This window comes from Salvia hispanica, chromosome 5 (assembly GCF_023119035.1).
Source record: "Salvia hispanica cultivar TCC Black 2014 chromosome 5, UniMelb_Shisp_WGS_1.0, whole genome shotgun sequence".
Classification (NCBI taxonomy): Eukaryota; Viridiplantae; Streptophyta; class Magnoliopsida; order Lamiales; family Lamiaceae; genus Salvia; species Salvia hispanica.
Window position 1 is genome coordinate 33,792,155 of NC_062969.1, and position 21,533 is coordinate 33,813,687.

Genomic DNA, 21,533 nt, shown 5'->3' on the forward strand with positions numbered 1-21,533 from the left:
TCTTCAAATGGCGCCATTGCCGGGGAAGGATGACGTAAATTGTTTACGTGTTTGAGAATTTGGTGTATATAATTTAATTTCTGTTATTTGTTCTTCTTGGCAGTTTATGAACGCGGGCTTCCATTTCGGAAGTTGGGCTAGTTCATCTGGGTCAGGGAACGCCCGATACAAGTGGCAGGTCAAGGAGTCTACATCCACTGTCACCACCAGATCAGGGTTAAGGACAGTAGATCCATTCCCATTCGAATCAGAAAGTGAGAAGGAGTGGAACTCATCGAGAGAAGAGGATCCGAAGTCGTCTACAGAAACAAAGTATTCCGAGACCGAGGGAGGAAAAGACGTAAACATGGCACACTTGGAGGATCCCGATCCGGAGATAGGTTCACTCACCGCGCATCTGGACGGTGAGCCCGCCCATGCCATAGTCTCGAACCAGCGCCGGAGGTCTATTGATATCGAGACAAATGTGCTAGGAGTTTTACCCACATTCTCTGGGCGAAGGAATGAATGTTCTTACGAATTCCTAAACGAGTTTAGTAAGCTGTGCAGCATCCAAAAGCGACCCAACGAGGCGACTGAGGAGGACTACCGTTTGCGTGCAATCCCGTTTGCCCTTAAGGGGGAGGCTAATACTTGGCTGATGAGGCTCCCACTAGACTCGATCAACACATGGAAGGATTTCAAGCTGTAGTTCTTGGATTATTTTTTCCCATCCAACAAGACGAATGCTCTGAAAAAGGAAATCCAGGAGTGCAAGCAAGAGTTTGATGAGTCTCTGAGCTCTTACTGGTCCCGGTTCAAAGGACTGTTGGATGCTTGTCCGAACCACAGGATGATCAAGGCAGAGACTTATTATCTGTTTTACGAAGGTGCAAACCTTGAATCAAAGGATTTGATGAATTCCTCGAGCGGGGGAAATTTTGCCAAAAATAAAGCAAGTGAAGCCAGAGAAACATTGGGGAGATTGATCGAGGCGAAGAAGGCCTATGATAACCCGAGGAGTATTTTGAGAAGGGGATCAGCCAATGCAGTGACAGAGCAAGATGATAAGAAAGTGGAGGACATGATAGATAAGTTGGAGAAAGCACTGTTGAATGCAATTGAGAAGTACAACCCTCATGCCCCACAAGAGAATGAGAAACCCCCGGGTCCAGAGGAAAGGCAACTTCAACCTTATTACGGTCAACCCGGTGAAGGAGAGTACCAAGCCTAGGCGAATTCGATGGGGAGCTGGAATCCAGATGGAAGTTGGAATCAGGGAAGGCAAAAGGAGGCCCCATGGAGAACTCACCCTAATTTTAGATGGACTGACAATGATCAAAGTCAACCGCCTCCACTGCAGATCACAAATTATGCACACCCTCCAGAGAGGCAGTCCAACTGGTCTGGGAGGAATCAGAGGGGGCAACTGCAATTGGGATACAGGAATCAGGATCATGCTAATTAGGGAAGCAGAAATCAGAACAATCCAGGGAGCTCCTATGTGCCACCACATCAGAGGAATAACCAAGGGAATTACCAAAGCTCCCAACCTAACAATCAAGGGAATCAAGGATCTGACAACCAGTACAATAACCACCAAGGGAATCAAGGGAATTATCGGCAGAACTAGGGACAGAACCAAGGTCAAGGGTCGAATTCAAATCAATTCAACTCCAGACCACAAAGGAGTTTGGATGACATGGTCCATGACCTAGTGAATTCACAGCAGTTCATGCAGAATAACCTGCATTCCAACAATGACGTGGTGCACAAACTGCAAGACGCTCAGTTGGAACACAAAACAGCCATGGACATGATGGCAAAGCAGCTGTCTCAGATTGCGGTTTCTATAAATGAGATGCGAGGAAATGAAGGAAAACTTCCTGCCACCGTCAAGCCACCTGACCGAGCAAACATTAGTCAGATCACCTTGAGATCCGGGCGGGGCTATGAAGGACCGACGCTGGAGATCGAGGAAGACACACCCGCACAGGCAAGTAAGGGGAAGGAGAGCCAAGTGTTTCACAAGGACAGCCCTAGACCCAGAGAAGTTCATGCTTAGGATGACCTCCAGGAGGGAGATTTAGAAGGATCTTTACCTCGAGCAGTTGATCCTTTTTTCCTAGATCCAGAGCCTGAGTTAGAAAGTAAGGGAGTGAGTAGGGAAACTGGCAAAACCCCGGCTGGGAGTTCCACAAATGCGGTGAAGCGAATGAAGCTGTTTCCATACCGAGGGGAAGCAAATAAGAGCATAGATAAACTAAAAGCAAATAAATCAAGAGAAAGACAATAGAGATAAGGGAATCCCAGGGATGTGTGTTCACAGTTATGGTTATACAAAATTCCAACTACAATACCCTAGCACAGTTATTACTTTGATAGAACGAGTCACCTAGATTATGCTCATGCGAAACAAACATTGATTACAAGATTAGGGTTGTCAATCCTAACACGTAACTCCAAAAATCTCCTAAGACCCTTGAAAAGTCCTCCCTCTCAATTAACAAGTGCCGTTTTAAAGGAAGCTAACTGTAGTGTCTACTAAGTGGACCTAACTCGCTAGAACTCTGTCACAGTTATGAAGCAAGTTATATTAAATCATACACGATTGTGTCACTCAATCATGAAGCATCAAGATTAACTTAGGGAAGAAACAAAGTAAAAACAAAACGGATATTAAACAAAAAACGGAACGTGTATAACCAAAGTCGTTACTAACACATCCCTAGAATCCTATGAGTTTAGTTACACACAATTGAATAAGCTAAAAACATAGATTGAAGGGAAGACAATTTGAACATAAAACTAAAGCAAATACAACTCGTAGGTTGAATCCTTGTCGTTCTTGATGTTCTTGAAATCCTGCTCCAACTCCTTGCACCAGTGAAGTACTCTAAGCCTTGATCTCTATGAAGTATTTTGCAATTAGAAGTTCTCCCTTTTTTATGAAGCTTGAGGCCTTATTTATAGGGAAAAGCCATGCCTTGTTGTAGAAGAAAAAAATCTCCAAAATATGGTAAAACCGAGCGCAAATCTAGGGCTTTTCGGATTCGCCGCCTTTCTCCGGCGGGCCACCGTACCTTGGCCGATGGTCGCCGCGTTGGAGTCCAGAGAGTCTGTTCCCTCGGCGGCGGACCGCCGCACATCTTCCGGCGGTCGCCGGACGAGACTTCTCTTCTAAGCACATTTTTCCGAGGCGGACCGTTGCGTTGATCTGCCCACCGGGCACCGGCGGTCGCTCGCACACATCCGCGGCGGTCGTCGGTCGCCTTCCGACTCCAGATTTTCAAACTTGGCATTTTGGCTCCCTTTTTCGGCTCAATTATGCACATTTCTCACAAAACACGTCAAAATACCAAAATAGACAAAATATGCAAATAATGGACGTGTAGAGTGACTTTGACATAAAAAACGGACCAAATAATGGCCTTTAAACAGTGCAAAATCCGAGCGTATCAACTCCTCCAAACTTACATTTTTGTTTGTCCTCAAACAAAATAATAAAGACACCAAAAAGACGCACGGAATGCACAAGGACTAGACATCATAATTGCCTCAAAAGATGGAAGAACAGTTTAAACATGTATTAACGCAATGAAATCAAGCAAGGCTTATTAGTGCACTTTCATTACTAACTCGTGGAACACTTTGAATTCAAGCCCTCACATGTGGCAAACTTCCAAAGATGGGAAGTGTTCTCTCACTCTCAAAGTGTATTAGGGTAATGTGTACATAAGCACTCAAATCATACATCATGCAAAGTTTACCATAGGCTTGCTCAAAGTCTACTCCCTCCTCTACTAAATGTGATTAAGCTTCAAAAGTCCGAAAGGTCTTTATCTTTGGTTGTAATGTAGGCTCTTTGGTAGGTGAGGAATATTTGGCTAAAAAGTGACTAAAAATAAAAATATCCCAAGTAGAGTAAAGATAACTCCACTTATTTATATTTTTCTAACCCAAGACACTTTTAACACTTCATTTATTTTTCTCCTTCAACTCACTTTCCAATCCTTTGATTTTCTTCTTCTTTATTTTTTTTTTCAACCTTTCACATTTTTTTCTTTTTCTTTTTTTTTTCTTACACATCCTTTCTTATTTTTTTCTAAGACCAAGCACATGTTTGCATTCTTTCTCAATTTCACAACTTGTACTTTCTTTACATTAAGCACACTACTTTTATACTTTCCCCTTATCTCTCCAATTTCTTTACAAATAAGATAGCAAAAACTAACTAACCCGAGGAATTGTCCCCATTATTTTGGCTTCTAAAGAAAAGGCTTAAAGGCTCAAACTTGGCTCCAAAGGGAAAAATTTTAAATTTTTGAGAGGGTCAAAATTTTGGATAAAAGTAGGCTAAGAAAAGATGGCCAATCATCCTCCTAAATCAACTTAAACACTATGTAAACCCTAAACAAGGAGCAAGTTCTAGAAACATATACATGCATGCAGATAAATCACACAAGAACAAATTTTTGGCTCAAATCCTCACAAGGTATAAGCATGATTCAAGGCGAACAAGCAATTCACTAATTATGCACCTTTTTACCAAACCATCAAATCAAAACGTTAAGCCACACTTAAACATTAGATGGAATGTAATATCATCGGCAACTCGATCTAAAGTATGTCCCTAAGCATGCGTGTTTCTAAGTTCTTCATGTTGAGTTCACGACATGGATTCAAGAAAACATTTTTAGAACACAAAATTCACCTACGAGGTTTTTGAAAATAAAAGTAAAAACTAAACTCACGGTCCACCACTTCATCCCCCCAAACTTGTTTACAACAAAGTGTAAAATAAGTTTGCAGAGTCGGTAGGGACGTGAGTGAACTAATGAAAAAAAGTACCTTGAAATTTCTTGTGTCGAGGCTTGACCAGATAAAAAGTTGAGAAACTTTGGAAAAATCGCGCTGGAAATTTCTTGCGTCGAGCTTGCTTGTTTCCAGGTTGTGTTTCACCCTTCTTTCCTTCCTCAGTAGGCTTCTCGTTCAGAAAAAACGGATCATCCATCTGAGGTAGAGGCCTCTTGAGCTCTTCCGCTGAGACGGTGTCGCTTAACATCCTTGCTCTACTAGATTCTCCAATAGGGTTCTTGAGTTAAGGTCCATTATAGGCTGTTCCGGACCGTAGTGTAATCTTACTCACATTTGCCTTTTCAGGTACATGGACTGTAGATGGGAGTTTCCCTGAGTTCCCTTTCATTTCGCCCACCGAGTTAGCGAGCTGGGCCAACTGCCTGTTCATCATATCCATATTTGCCCTATGCTCCTTCTGGGCACTTTGCATCCCTTGCATTGTTTCATTACTGGACTGCAAGTCGCTTTTAATGCTCTGCTGCGAAGCAAGCATCTCTCCCATCATGTTCTCCATGGACCTCCTCGACCTGTTTGGGTGATGGAATTGGTTCGAGCCCTGGTGCTGGTAATGCTGGGGTGGTGGGTTTGACTGATAGCCCGAGAAATTTTGTTTGGTTTGGGTTTTGTGGGTACTTTTGGTTATATCTTTTGGGCAGGAGGGTTGTACTAGTCGTGGTTGTGCTGGTACCGATTTTGGCTTTGGTTGTGGACTGTTATGTTGAGGCCCCGGGTTAAATTGGTTCTGGTTTTGGTTCTGGTTGTTTCGCTGATGGGATGGCACATAGGCAGGGTTCGGGTTCTGGTTTTGAGGGTTTTGGTTCAGAGGATGCTGGTTTCTTCCTACCCAGTTAGACTGGTAGTCGGGTTCGTTGGGCCACGATTGGAATTTTGGTTTGGGTGGGGGTTGGGTTGATTTTGAGCCTGATTTTGGTTCTTATTCTGTTTTCCATCTCCCAATCGGAAGTTTTGGTGGTCCCTCCATGGTGCATCCCTCTGCCTTCCCGGAATCCAATTGCCATTAGAATTGTAGTATCCTGCGGCGTTTGCTTGCTCCACATCTGCCGAGTTGTCCGGCTGATCATATGGTAGTTCTGGGGCCTCTTTTCTTCCAGTCGGAGAAGGTGGTGGAGTGTTTTGCTTGATTGCAGTCAGTAATTCCTTCTTTAGAAAGTTAAAGGCGATAACTAAATCTAACTTTCCTAGGCAGAATGAAGCAAACTCAAACCAAAGAGACATTCGGAATAGAAATTACATAACTTAAACGTTTGGATCTTCACCAAGTACTTCAAAAGGCAACAAAGATAAATGTTTGCAATAGATCCAACGAAGTAAACATGTAAAATTAAACTAGAAAGCAAATAACGATTGTTTTGCCAGTCCAGGCGGTGATACTGCTATACTACTACGGCAACTGGCTGGAACGGTAGATCGATGACTTCTCCGGCAGACTCTTGGACGTCAAGTGACCATAGCTGTGGCGAGGAACGAGAGATTGGACAATGCTGAAGGATTGATCTTCTAGAGAGAATTCTACTAAGTGTGTATGAGAACCGAACTTGCAAACTCCAAAGAACGAACTCCTTTCTCTCTCCAAGTGGCTTCTTTTATAGGGAGGCTTGCCCTTGCTTTTAGGGTAGACTTCCTTCACGATTTGACTTTTCTGCCCTTGTTAATGATCATCCCAGCTATCCTTCTTCTCCATCTCGAGCCTTTTCTCTGGCATGCATCCTGGTCAGTATTGCACCCTTCTAGCGCTCTTTTCACTTGCGTCACCTGAATCGTCTCCTACTGACTTGGATCCCTTAATCCTGCACACTTGAGCAACTGTTTTGCAGATAATACATGCATTTCACGACATACTGACCAGTAACCAAGGCTTAGAATACGACTTATCAAACTGCTCACACTTACCACATGCTTGTCCTCAAGCGTGAAGACAAACAAAAAGAAATAAGTCGAATTCGAGCCTGGTTACTCCCCCTGACCGACTCTACCTAACTAGACTCAAGACTCTGACGCAAAGAAAAAAAAACAACAACAACACAAACACATGACACATATAAATAACTTAAACACATAGAACATGCTATATTTTCAACTATCCCTCCCCTCGAGATCAGGTGCAATCCGGTCTTAGGCAGCCTTGAACGCCGCCCCTCTTTTCCTCCCCAGTCAGTATATCCGCTTGTCAGGATCACCAAATCCTAGGACAAACACTGGGTTCACTCAGTCACTCATTCCTCACAGGGGATGTTAGGACTGTTTTCTCTCAATGCTTAAACCACAGATGCTTCGGACTCAGATCTCACGTGCAGCTCCTGAAGGTCTTTAAGGCTTGTAACGGGGCTATTGGTTTGTAATGTTTGGGGTGGTTGTTCCTAAGGCTCTAAGGTTCAAAAACTAACTACTTATTACGAGTGTGGGAGAACTGAGTGCATTTGGGCTTCTGGCTAGGGCTTCTTCTCCGGCTGGACAATTTCTGACATTGGCTTCCAACTGGTTAGTAGCTTCCTTGTGGCTTCGCCACCCTTATTCCTTCTTCCTCCCTTTTCTTTTTGCGGTCAAGTATCTGCGACCATTTTCTTCGATTTTCTTTTCTGTGGCTTTGCCACCCTTATACCTTCTTATATTTTTGGATCTGGATTTTTTTAGATCGATTTTCTCCTTCTTTCTTTGCTTCTTCAGTTGGTTTCTTTTGTATGTCCTCCTGGGCAGTTGTCTCCTTGCCTTATGTCTTGCACACACACAGTTCCAGTGGTTGATGGGTTATTTCGGGGTATAGATCAGGTTAGAAAATGGGGTTCTAAGGATAGGTTTTTTTTTTTTCGGAGGGTTTCCTACTGTCTTCAGGGTTTGCTACACGCGGTGACCTCGCCCTAGACATCATGTAGTAGCCACTCTTCTTTTTTTTCAGTGTTTAGTGGAAAGCAGTTCCACTTTGGGCTTCTAACTCACCTTTTAAGAGGGCTTTCGTGTCTGACCTAAGGGATGGGTTTTTCCTTCATACTTGCATCATCTATACTGACTAGGGGTTACTGGAGGGGGTGGTTTCTGTTTTCCGGCATGCCTTATCTCCCTCAATTCCCCTCACCGTCAGTTCGAGGCAGTTGAGTTTTAAGCCCATTCATAAAAAAAAACACATAACACATAATTCCTAGATCTAAACAAACCCTAAAAACACTAACATGCACTGACTCACATAACACATTTACACATGTCATACTGGCCATTTGCTCCCCCCTCTCCCTTCACAAGTGTCTGCCCCAGATACGGGCTGTGAAGTGAAAAATGGGAATGGCTAGTATGACAGACACACATTTATAACAACACATATTATATCTAAAAACTTGGAATAGGCTAAGTGGGAGAGTTTCAGGTATATACATAGAATTAACAAAACAGAACAGAATATTACAAAACATGCTATATACACATATAAACTCCTCACACTTAGACTACACAGTAGGCTAAGTGTGAGTTAGCATGGTTATGAAAAAACACAAAAAACATAAACAAGACACATGCACCGAAGTAGCAAACCCTTTACTTCTCACACTTAGACTATTAGATAGGCTAAGTGTTATGAATGGGGTTTGCTCACCTTAAATACACATAATTCTACCTATTTAACAAAAGTAAAAGAAAACAGAAATAAAAGAAAACTAAAAATTAAAAAGAAAACTAACTGGTCAGTTTGGGGGGTGGTTCGATCAAACGTTCCTCCTGCTCCTCCTTGGCGCAGGGGTCTGTGCAGGTGGTTCCTTGGGTTCCTCTTCAGTGGATTCCGGTTGGTTGTCATCTGCTTCCTCTTGTTCATCACCTTCTTCTTCCTCAGGTTCGGTGGGTGCATCGTTCTGGCCTCCATGTCCACTTGTTCCAGCTCCAGTGCTTTCCTTTCCTCTCGCTAATTCCTTCAGTATGCTCTCCATCAGGGTTGTCAGCTTTGCCATCTCTGCCCGTGATTGTCTATTTTCTTCCGCTAGCTCAGTGACTGCCCTCTCCAGATTTTCTTGCCTCAGCCTTTGCGCTTGTTCAATCTGCCCAGCTTGCCCCTCTTGGACCTGTTGTGCCCTTCCACCAGGGGCTTCTCCCATCGGGTAGAATTGGGGCACTCCTTCTCTATAGTATACCAAGTTTGTGCGGACGAAGAAGGGTATATCGAATAGGCCAGGAGCGTCGACCATGTACATCGGAGATAGGTCTTCTGCCTCTGTTATGATGATGTTGTTGCGCACGAAGGCTCCTAGTATGTGGCAGAGGGACAAGTTCCTAGCTGGGTGGGTTGCTATCAGGTGGCATTGGTAGGCTGTCCAGAATCCCAAATGCAGCCTCCTACCGCGATTAGCGCACCACACCATGTACAATTCAGTCATAGATGTTCTGGCAGCCGAATTACTCTGTCCCAGTAAGTTGTAGCCCAAGTAGAGTTGCACTAGTCTGAGCATGGAATTGTTGAAATGGGTGGATCTGGATGTAGTGGAGGCGAACTGACCAGCATCGGGGTGGGTTAGCTCCTCCCAGGCTTCCTGGGGCTCAAAGTCTATGTGTCTCCTCGGTACCCCCCTCTCTCGGCTTCTCCATTCTGGTCCTATAGCCTCCTCCAGGCTACACATTCCCAGTCGCACGGTCCACTCGATCAGACTCATGGACAGCTCTCCACCGAATATCCTGAAGGAAATTGACACCTCGTCTAGGTCCGTTGTGACTTGGAACCTAAACGTGGTGAAGAACTCCTTCGCTAATCTCACAGATATCTCCGGGTCCCTATTCTCTAACAGCCACTCAAAACCCAATGCTTCCATACTGGCTAGGAAGGAATCACGAACAGATAACTCATCCAAAGAGGGTATGTGGAGTACCTTTCCGCATTTGACTTGCTTGCTGCTATCTTCCTTGTCGTCAAATGCGTCTTGAAGCTTTTTGGTGTTGTAGTGCTTCATGTCCTCCATAAGCTCATCAGTGAGCTCTACCCTCCACCGTCGGTACACAATCCTCTCTACCGGAGGGTGGACTAGTTCTTGGTGGTTGTCGGGGAGCTGCTGCTCATGATACTCTTCCCCTTCTAGAGAGATATCGCTCTCTGAGTCTGACTCCTCGCTGGAAGTGTAGTCGCTGTCACTTAACCTCCTTCTTTCTTCTGTCTCTCTGATCACTATGCTGGCATTGGTTGTGCGCTGTTTCTTTACGACTTGCTTTGTCTTGACAGGGGCCTTCCCCTTTCTCTTTCTTTCCTGGATGTACTTTTCTTCGACTTCCATTGCCTTTGCTTCTTCGTCGGCTTGTGTTGAAGTGGCCTCCTGGGTAGTAGGCTCGGTCACCATGCGGGTACTAGTATCACTTCTTGTCGCCTCCTCCCGACCTACTGACTCTGATGCGAGGTCCAGACCCTCAGCCACCTTGTCAGCATTCTCCTTCTGGTCAGTCGGCGTTGATGATACTGTCCCTGTTGCCATTTGGGTGTCCTTCTGGCTAGCTTTCGAGGGCTCCTCCCCAGGTTTTGTAGGAGTAGTCTTCTCGTCTTCGCTAGAGACCTCCACTGCATCTGCTGCTGTGTTTGCTCCTGCCTTGTTGGACTTCCACTTTCCTAAGCATCTTTGTGACACTCTTTGGGGTTTCTGCCTTTCTGCCTTGGGGTCGTTCTTCAACACTAGCTTCCTCTTTACTGGCTTTGGTTTAGTCACTATTGAGGCTTCCTCTGGTTGTGTTTCTGGTTCCTGCCTCTCCTCTTCAAGTTTTTCAGCTTTCTCGGGTTGTTCTTCTGTCATCTCCTCCACGGATTGGTGGACTACCCCCTCTGACTCATCTGCTTCCATGGTTGTTTCCCCTCTTCCTACTGCCTGGGATGCGAGGTCCAGTACCTCAGCCACCCCTTCAGTATTTACCACGATCCTATCTCCCTTGTGTAAAACCGATTGGAACTCCTCATCCGTCATTAACCCTTGCTTCTTGGCCGTTTCGTTCAGGTCTATCTCCTCCTTCTCTGCTTCATCGGCTGTGGCTTCAGTGGCCATTATCTCCTCTGCTTCGCCCTTCTCGCCCTCGCTTACTCCCTCTCCGCTCTCCTTTTCCTCTGTTTCTCCCCAGTTGGGATCTTGATAGGCGGAAAGAGGGCTAACGTCGAGCGGCTCTGTTTGTTGGTGTATGGGAGAAAGGTGAGAGGGTTCTGATTGTGCAGTTACTGTTGGGGAGGTCTTTTCGGATGTCGGGTTTGAGGTTTTTGGGGTGGTGATGGGTGGGTTTACTGTGGTTGCAGTTGGGGTAGGGTTTGGTGTCGCCGGCATTCCTCCGGTCAGGCTAAATCCGGCCAGGGTCGCTGTCCAATCCTTGTTCGGGTCCTGTTGCCTCAGGTACGCCGCCAGTGCGTCTAAAGGAACCATTGCCGGAATTTGTGTCGTCGGCGTTGGCTGTGATCGTTGTGGACTCGGTGGCCGCGATTCGGCTGTCGCTCGGACTTCTGGGGGGTCTTCGCCGGTGGTAGATGCTGGGTTGTTGGTTGCTTTTCTCTTCGCCATGGTCTGTATCGGTGGTGGTTCTCTTTTTTCAGTTAGTGGTTCACGGTGGTTTTAGGATTTGGGTGGTAGTTTCCAGAGTGGGGTGGTGGTTGTGGGTGAGAGAATGCACGTAAGGGTTTGTAAAGTGAAGGGGAGTAGGCGGTGGGGTATTTTATAGTGGGGTGGGCAGTTGAGGGTTTTGACCGGTTGTAGGCGGTTGCCAGGTTGCGACGCTTCGGGTGGGAGGCGGTTGGGCGTTCTCGCAGCTGATTGGACGTCCCCTGTCACGTCTCTGCTCCACGCGCCCTCCCAGTCTCTGCACTCGCCTGCAAAGTTGCAACACCCCAAAATTCAAACTTCACTCATCTCCCCCTTCTCAATTAGCTAAAAATAGAAATAAAGCAATTAAATGGCTCTTAAATATAATTCAGAGTTTCACCCAAGTGGTATCCTCGTGGTCAGTACGGACTCCAAATTAATATTTAAGATCCGAAAATCTTTTTGGTATTTTTCTTACTTAACTTAAGTTAAATTACTAAATATTCACAATATTTACATCATTACTAAGGGTATTTAAAGTTTTACCTGGTCAATAAGCACAAATCATATTACGTTGACCAGGTGGAACTCCAAACCCCTTTTCTACTGGTCATTTAGACGCTATTGAAGTGTAGTGGAATTTCTTCCACTATACACATCTCTTCATTTTCCCTATATATTTTTAATCTATGCCCATTAACGACAAAAGGTTCAGAGTTAGGGACACTCCCTGAAATCTCGACCGCTCCATTAGCACGTAGTGCAGTGATAATGTAAGGTCCTGCCCATTTTGACTTGAGTTTCCCAGGCATAAGCTTCAATCTTGACTGGAAGAGTAGTACTTTCTGACCAAGTTGGAGATCCTTGGTTCTCAGATTTTTATCGTGCCACATCTTTGTTTTCTCCTTGTACCACATGGCTGAGTCAAACGACTCCAATCTGAGTTCTTCCAGCTCTTGTAGCTGCAGCTTCCTTTCCTCTTCACAGGCCTTAGCATCCATGTTAACTTGCTGAACTGCCCAGTACGCTCGGTGCTCAATTCCCACTGGCAAGTGGCACATCTTCCCAAAGACGATGCGATATGGGGACATCCCGATAGGCGTTTTGTAGGCTGTCCGATATGCCCACAGAGCATCCTCCAACCTTATGCTCCAATCTTTTCTAGAGGGGTTGATTGTCTTCTTTAAGATGCTCTTTATTTCCCTGTTTGAGATCTCCGCTTGCCCGTTGGCTTGAGGGTGGTAAGGACTAGATAGGCGGTGATGAACCCCGTACTTCTTCATCAATGCTTCGACCGTTCGGTTGCAGAAGTGAGTCCCTTGATCGGAGATGATTGCCCTTTGTATCCCAAATCGGCTGAATATATGACTCTTGAGGAACTTGGTGACTTCTTTAGATTCACAAGTGCTCGTGGCTTTGGCTTCTATCCACTTTGATACATAGTCAACTGCCACCAGGATGTAGGAATTCCCATAAGATGAGGGAAAAGGACCCATGAAGTCCATGCCCCAGATGTCGAACACTTCGCAAACAATCACTGGAACTTGTGGCATTTCATCCCTCGCGTAGATCCCACCGGTCAGTTGGCAGCGGTCACAGCCCTTGCAGAACTCGTACGCATCTCTGTTCAGAGTCGGCCAATAGAATCCGCTATCCAGCACTTTTCTGGCAGTCTTCCTTGGTCCGAAATGTCCTCCACATGCCAAGGAGTGGCAGTGCGTTAGTACATCCCGTTGCTCCCAGTCAGGAACACATCTCCTTATAACTTGGTCGGTTCCTGCCTTCCACAAGTATGGGTCGTCCCAGAAATAATACTTTGCTTCACTCTTGATCTTCATCCTTTGAGCCTTTGTCACGTTTGGCACCATTGGTAGCTCTCCCGTCACTAGGTAGTTGGCCAAGTCCGCATACCAGGGTTCCTGTCCTACTTTCTCCTTGCCCTTGGTTGTTGCGTCCTGCCCAGTAAGCCTCATTACTTCTTCCCAGTCGATCTTCCTTGCGGAGAAAATCACTTCACACAAATGCTCTTTCGGGAATCGATCTCTCACATCCTCACTGTTCCCTTCTTGTACTATTCTGCTCAAGTGGTCCGCTACTTTGTTTTCAACCCCCTTTTTGTCTTCTACTTCCCAATCAAATTCTTGTAAAAGCAGCACCCATCTGATCAGTCGGGGTTTTGATTCCTTCTTCGCAATGAGATTAATTGTCGCATGATCAGTATAGACGATGACTCTGGATCCTAATAGGTACTGCCTGAACTTCTCGAATGAATAGACAACAACCAACATCTCCTTCTCGGTGGTGTCATAGTTCCGTTGGGCTTGATTCAAGGTCTTAGATGCATAGAATATCACGTTCCATTGGGCTTGATTCAAGGTCTTAGATGCATAGAATATCATTTACCTCTTCCCATCGATCTTCTGACCCAGTATGGCCCCCACGACATAGTCACTGGCATCGCACATCACCTCGAAGGGGTGATTCCAGTTAGGAGCTTGAATAATCGGTGTAGAGATCAATTTTTCCTTAAGAAGGTTGAAAGCAGCCTTGCAATGCTCGTCGAAAATGAATTCCACCTCGTTCTGGAGAAGTCTGGTAAGGGGTTGGGCAATCTTGGCGAAATCCTTGATAAATCTTCGATAAAATCCAGCATGGCCCAGAAAACCTCTTATTCATTTCTGGTCAGTAGGGAAGGGCAGTTTGGATATGACTTCCACCTTAGCTTGATCCACTTGGATTCCCTTTTCTAACACCACGTGTCCTAAGACGATTCCTTCTGTAACCATAAAGTGGCATTTCTCAAAATTTAAAACCAGACTCCTTGCTTGGCACCTTTCTAGCACCACATCCAAATGTTGCAAGCACGAGTCGAAAGAGTCTCCGTAGATAGTGAAATCATCCATAAAGATCTCTATGCAATCTTCAATCAAATCCGAGAATATGCTCATCATACATCGTTGGAAAGTACCGGGAGCGTTGCATAGGCCATACGGCATACGCCTATACGCATAGGTTCCAAAAGGACAGGTGAACGTGGTCTTATCCTGGTCCTCCGGATTCACGTAGATTTGAAAGTAGCCACAGTACCCATCCAAAAAACAGAAGTACTTCCTCCCAGCCAGTCGCTCCAGCATTTGATCGATGAATGGCAAGGGGAAATGGTCCTTCCTGGTTGCAGTGTTCAGCTTCGGTAATCTATACACATTCGCCATCCCGTGACTAGTCTGGTGGGCACTAGCTCATTCATCTCATTCTTAACCACCTGGATCCCTGACTTCTTGGGGACCATATGGATTGGGCTGACCCATTCACTATCGGGTACCGAGTATATAATGCCCAGCGAGAGCAACTTCAAGATTTCCTTCGGTATCTCTTCCCGCATGTTTGGGTTCACCTTTCTTTGTGAATCTCTATGCGCCTTGGCTCCCTCCTCCAGCCTAATGTGGTGCATGCATACATCCGGGCTTATCCCCACCAGGTCCGTAAGGCTCCATCCAATAGCCTTCTTGTTTTTGCTCAGCACAGTTAGTAGTTTTGCCTCTTGCTCTTCAGTCAGCCCGCTATTGATGATTACGGGGAACGAGTCTTCCTCCCCGAGGTAGGCATACTTAAGGTTCGCTGGCAACATTTTTAACTCCACTTGAGGGGGTAGCGTGTCTGTAGGTAGAGGGTTCTTTTTAGAATCCTCCTCTCGCTTTTGTTCACCATCTGATTTTTCCTCCATACTGGCCGGTAGTAAAGCCCCTACAGATCCTGCTAGTTCCGACTTCTGACAGAATTCCGTAATTGCTCCTTCGATCTCCTCGTCAGTTAACCCTCGGCTACTGATCAGATCACACCATGCAGCTGCTTCCACATCAGCCTGGGCATACACATCCAAAGCTTGGAGTTTTTCATGCAATAATTCGGTCTCAAGAAATTCTTGGACTAAGGGGTCAATGACATCAACATAGCATAGATTTTCAGAATCTATTGGCTTTTTCATGGCTTCATTGATGTCAAAAACAAATTTTTCATCATTAAAGTCAATGCAGATTGTCCCCTCAGCCATATCCACAATTGTCTTAGCCGTTCTTAAAAATGGTCTCCCTAACAATATCCCGCTAGACTCCCTAGCTTCTGGTTCACTCATTTTAATTACATAAAAATCAACGGGATAAGTAAAGCCCTGTACCCTGACCAACACATTTTCTAACACACCCTCCGTATTTATATATGACCTATCAGCCAGTTGGATCAATGCTCCTAAATCACACATTGCATGCTCAATTTTTACATCTCCAATTGTTATGGGTAAAGTAAACATACCTGGGTCAGCTCTCTTGGGTGGTAGTTTTCCTGTACAATAGCTGACGCTATCCTTCCACCATGATTTTTCCATCCTCCTGGGCCTTTCCGACTATGAACTCCTTTATAAACTTCCCCAGAGGGGGCAGTCTCACGGCTTGGAGGAATGGTATGGTGACATCCAGCTTTCCGAAGATCGACATGAAATCCACAGGGTTTTCTTTCTTCCTCTTCATAACAAACTGGTATGGAAACGGTTTTTCTCCTTTAGCCTCTTCAGTTAGCCTTGGTGGAATTTCCTTTGGTTCCTCCTGGGTTTGAGGTCCCGATGTGGGTATTGCTTCTTCAGGTTGCTCGTTTCCAGGTTGTGTTTCTCCCTTCTTTCCTTCCTCAGTAGGCTTCTCGTTCAGAAAAAACGGATCCTCCATCTGAGGTAGAGGCCTCTTGAGCTCTTCCGCAGAGACGGTGTCGCTCAACATCCTTGCTCTACTAGATTCCCCAATAGGGTTTTTGAGTTGAGGTCCTTTATAGGCTGTTCCGGACCGTAGTGTAATCTTACTCACATTTGCCTTTTCAGGTACATGGACTGTAGATAGGAGTTTCCCTGAGTTCCCTTTCATTTCGCCCACCGAGTTAGCGAGCTGGGCCAACTGCCTGTTCATCATATCCATATTTGCCCTATGCTCCATCCGGGCACTTTGCATCCCTTGCATTGTTTCATTACTGGACTGCAAGTCGCTTTTAATGCTCTGCTGCGAAGCAAGCATCTCTCCCATCATGTTCTCCATGGACCTCCTCGACCTGTTTGGGTGATGGAATTGGTTCGAGCCCTGGTGCTGGTAATGCTTGGGGTGGTGGGTTTGACTGATAGCCCGAGAAATTTTGCTGGTTTGGGTTTTGTGGGTACTGGTTATACTGGGCAGGAGGGTTGTACTGGTCGTGGTTGTGCTGGTACTGATTTTGGCTTTGGTTGTGGATGTTATGTTGAGGCCCTAGGTTGAATTGGTTCTTGTTTTGGTTCTGGTTGTTTCGCTGATGGGATGGCACATAGGCAGGGTTCGGGTTCTGGTTTTGAGGGTTTTGGTTCTGAGGATGCTGGTTTCTTCCTACCCAGTTAGACTGGTAGTCAGGGTTCGTTGGGCCACAATTGGAATTTTGGTTTGGCTAGGGGTTGGGTTGATTTTGAGCCTGATTTTGGTTTTGATTCTGTTTTCCATCTCCCAATCGGAAGTTTTGGTAGTATCCTGCGGCATTTGCTTGCTCCACATCTGGCGAATTGTCCGGCTGATCATATGGTAGTTTCTGGGGCCTCTTTTCTTCCAGTCGGAGAAGGTGGTGGAGTGTTTTGCTTGATTGCAGTCAGTAATTCCTTCTTTAGTTCCTCCATCTTCAAATCCATCCTTTCCTCCTGGTCAGTAGCAGAAGCACTTGCTACCCTTTCTCTGCTGTACCCATCCCTTGCGTTGTCGTACGTCTTCTTTGCATTCAACAGTTTGCGTAACACCTTCTTGGCTTCACTGACTCTCAACTGTGTGAAATCGCCTCCGGATGATGAATTCGCCAGATCCTTTGTTTCCTTGTTCATCCCCTCATAGAAGGTGTGGTGCACCTCTATCTCCTTCATGCGATGGTTGAGGCATGACTCCAGAAGACTCATGTACTTCTCCCAGTACTCACTCAGGGTCTCATCGTATTCTTGTCTATACACGATATTTTCCTCTTCAATGCACTTGTCTTTGAAGACGGGAAGAACTCAGCTAGGAAAACTGACTTGAAATCGGCCCATGTATTGATGGAGTCGGCTGGCAAGCGCATGAACCAGGTGTTGGCCTCTCCCTTTAGGACAAAAGGTAAGGCTTTCAGTCTGTTATCATCCTCGCTTGCTCCTGCTGGCCGCCTCTGCGCCTTACAGATTTTGCAGAACTCATTTAAGAATTCATAGGGTCCCTCGTAACTCTTCCCACAGTACGTCGGTAGGATTACAATAACGTGGGGTTTCACATCACAGGCGGTCTGGCCTGGGGTGACCACTATGGCTTGTGGGGGATCTCCGTCGGCATGTGCGGTAAGTGTTGCGAGCTCGGGATCGTCCTCACCTTGGTCAGCCATTCTCACTAGTGTTCTTACTTGTTGGAGTGGAAGCTCCGGGATTTGGTACTCTAGATCTTCTTTCTCCTCGTCGCTGCTCGTGCCTAGGTCGGACAGTGCTGTCGACAGGCCAGAACGAGTGGTAACGAGTATCGTTCCTCGGGGAAGTATCCTTGGTCTCCACCGGCCAGGAGCCGAGCCACTTCTCATAAACTGAAAATAAAAAGAAAAAAGAAAATTATAAACAGTATGTACACCAAAAAGATCACACACAATAACAGGTATGAACGCCATCCTTCCCCGGCAACGGCGCCATTTTGAAAGCGCAGGTTTTCTCTCGGTCAACGTATGTAACTGCAAGATTGTATTCAACTGATCAGGATGAGATTCCCGACCTAGCTGAGTCGTCGGCACGATAACCGGAACTTGTTATCAAACAAATATTCCTCAACCCACTTCTACTGATTAGTATAATGGAGGTAAGGGTCGAATCCCACAAGGATGGACACGTTCGGATACTGCGGTGACATTCCTGGGTGTTTTTGGTTAGCTACCACGCTTGGGTTGAGATTTTACCTAGGCAAGAAATAAAGGTGGTACTCTACTGACTAGTAGGCGTGAAAATAACAGGCATGTGGTTGTGTTCGTGAAATTAGGGGACAAGGTGTCTCAGAGGTATATGAAAAGTAGAAAGTTACTAAAAAAGGAAATTTAGACAACAAGGTATATCTGGTGGCTGGCTGGCTCTCTGACAGGTCTGGAAGGTACAACTGAAAAGTAGGGGACACAAGCAAAAGTAACTTAAAAGTAAAGTGGTCCAAACTAAAGTTGATTTTGACGTTTTGTTCTTCACCAAGCATTAACAGAAATCATATGAACACAAACACCATGACTAAACTCAGATTCATGACTTCGAACTCAAGATCCATTGATTAAAATGCTTAACTCAAGATGAACAGCTGAAAATACAGACTACCTCTACTGACTAACATGCAAGTGGTGATCACAGTGCAGAACAGGAAACTCATGCACGAAAACTCAAACTGAGACGTAACTACAATTTTCGATCAACAACAACAGATCTAGCCTACTCGAAGGAAAATACATGCACACACTTAAAAGTTAAATGCGATAACTAAATCTAACTTTCCTGGGCAGAATGAAGCAAACTCAAACCAAAGAGACATTCGGAATAGAAATTTCATAACTTAAACGTTTGGATCTTCACCAAGTACTTCAAAAGGCAACAAAGATAAATGTTTGCAATAGATCCAACGAAGTAAACATGTAAAATTAAACTAGAAAGCAAATAACGATTGTTTTGCCAGTCCAGGCGGTGATACTGCTATACTACTACGGCAACTGGCTGGAACGGTAGATCGATGACTTCTCCGGCAGACTCTTGGACGTCAAGTGACCATAGCTGTGGCGAGGAATGAGAGATTGGACAATGCTGAAGGATTGATCTTCTAGAGAGAATTCTACTAAGTGTGCATGAAAACCGAACTTGCGAACTCCAAAGAACGAACTCCCTTTCTCTCTCCAAGTGGCTTCTTTTATAGGGAGGCTTGCCCTTGCTTTTAGGGTAGACTTCCTTCATGATTTGACTTTTCTGCCCTTGTTAATGATCATCCCAGCTATCCTTCTTCTCCATCTCGAGCCTTTTCTCTGGCATGCATCCTGGTTAGTATTGCACCCTTCTAGCGCTCTTTTCACTTGCGTCACCTGAATCGTCTCCTACTGACTTGGATCCTTAATCCGCACACTTGAGCAACTGTTTTGCAGATAATACATGCATTTCACGACATACTGACTTGGATCCCTTAATCCTTGCTCGTTTTTCTTTTTCAGCTTTTGCCCGAGCTCTCCCTTCTCGCATCTCTTCCACATCCTTTCGGAGGGCGATGATAAGATCGTGGTTGGTAGGCTCCGCCATCTTATTATCTCCACAAGATACGCAAATCTGCACAACCTGCAGAAACTAAATAAAAAATAAAAAATAAAAAACAAAAATAAAAATAAAAATAAAAATAAAAATAAGAACGAAAATAAAAATAAAATAAAATATGAAAGCAGTAAAATCCAAAGTAGTAAAATTATCTGTTTGAAGATATCACTCCAAAGTGAATTGTCTTCCCCGACAACGGCGCCAAAAACTTGATGTACTTTTTATTAGCACTAAATAAACCTGCAAGTATACAAAGTATATATAGTATAGCTAAAGGTCAGTACCGGATATCGAACACGGGCAAGACGAACACAAAGTGTCTATCCTCTACTGAGACTCAATTACTATTTGGAAAAACATTTGGGTTTTGAAATTTTTTGAAAAACTAAAAGAAAATAAGAGCATAGATCAACTAAAAGCAAATAAATCAAGAGAAAGACAATAGAGATAAGGGAATCCCAGGGATGTGTGTTCACAGTTATGGTTATACGAAATTCCAACTACAATACCCTAGCACAGTTATTACTTTGATAGAACGAGTCACCTAGATTATGCTCATGCGAAACAAACGTTGATTACAAGATTAGGGTTTTCAATCCTAACACGTAACTTCAAAAAGCTCCTAAGACCCTTGTAAAGTCCTCACTCTCAATTAACAGTGCCGTTTTAAAGGAAGCTAACTGTAGTGTCTACTAAGTGGACCTAACTCGCTAGAACTTTGTCACAGTTATGAAGCAAGTTATACTAAATCATACACGATTGTGTCACTCAATCATGAAGCATCAAGATTAACTTAGGGAAGAAACAAAGTAAAAACAAAACGGATATTAAATAGAAAACGGAACGTGTATAACCAAGGTCGTTACTAACACATCCCTAGAATCCTATGAGTTTAGTTACACATAATTGAATAAGCTAAAAACATAGATTGAATCCGTAGGTTGAATCCTTGTCGTTCTTGATGTTCTTGAAATCCTGCTCCAACTCTTTGCACCAGTGAAGTACTCTAAGCCTTGATCTCTATGAAATATTTTGCAATTAGAAGTTCTCCCTTTTTGATGAAGCTTGAGGCCTTATTTCTAGGGAAAAGCCATGCCTTGTTGTAGAAGGAAAAAATCTCCAAAATATGGTAAATACTGGGCGCAAATCTAGGGCTTCCCGGATTCGCCGCCTTTCTCCGGTGGGCCGCCACACCTTGGCCGGCAGTCGCCGCGTTGGAGTCCAAAGAGTCTGTTCCCTCGGCGGCGGACCGCCGCACATCTTCCGGCGGTCGCCGGACGAGACTTCTCTTCCAAGCACATTTTTCCAGGCGGACCGCTGCATTGATCTGCCCGCCGGGCGCCAGCGGATCATCGCACACATCCGCGACGGTCGCGGTCGCCGTCGACTCAGATTTCCAAACTTGGCATTTTGGCTCCCTTTTTCGGCTCAATTATGCACATTTCTCACAAAACATGTCAAAATACCAAAATAGACAAAATATGCAAATAATGGACGTGTAGAGTGACTTTGACATAAAAAACGGACCAAATAATGGCCTTAAAACAGTGCAAAATCCGAGCGTATCACTAGGGAGACCATTCTTACACACTGCCAAGACCATTATCGATGTCTTTGATGGAACGATTTGCTTGGACTATAATGGGGAAAAATATACATTTAGCATAGATGAAGGAATGAAAAGTCCATTAGATGTTGAAAATTTGTATGATATAGATGTTATTAACCCCCTGGTCCAAGAATATCTTGAGACTGAATTGATACAGGAACAAATTGACAACTCGGAGTTGAGCTATTTAATCGACCGAGAAGTTGTAGGGTGGTGTGCAGCAATGAATACA

At 44.9% G+C, this 21,533-nt stretch overlaps 1 protein-coding gene across 1 annotated transcript; it reads right to left on the reverse strand.

Annotated features, from left to right (window-relative positions):
- Positions 1 to 13,768: 13,768 nt before the first annotated feature.
- LOC125189896 lies at positions 13,769 to 16,135 on the reverse strand. Its single transcript, XM_048087120.1, has 5 exons — positions 15,737 to 16,135; positions 14,692 to 15,231; positions 14,338 to 14,593; positions 14,087 to 14,145; positions 13,769 to 13,993 (listed from the first exon to the last, which is right to left on the reverse strand). Exons 1-5 carry the CDS (start codon positions 16,133 to 16,135, stop codon positions 13,769 to 13,771), a joined length of 1,479 nt encoding a protein of 492 aa, XP_047943077.1.
- Positions 16,136 to 21,533: the final 5,398 nt, after the last annotated feature.

Excerpts from the sequence above, each read along its gene's own strand:
- LOC125189896 (XM_048087120.1), bottom strand. The coding sequence starts at position 16,135 with ATGTTGAGCGACACCGTCTCTGCGGAAGAGCTCAAGAGGCCTCTACCT. Across the intron at positions 14,146-14,337 it reads TGGCCTATGCAACGCTCCCG|AAGGAATCGTCTTAGGACAC; the intron begins GTACTTTCCAAC and ends TTATGGTTACAG. Across the intron at positions 13,994-14,086 it reads TCCAAGTGGATCAAGCTAAG|GATTTCGCCAAGATTGCCCA; the intron begins GTGGAAGTCATA and ends AGATTTATCAAG.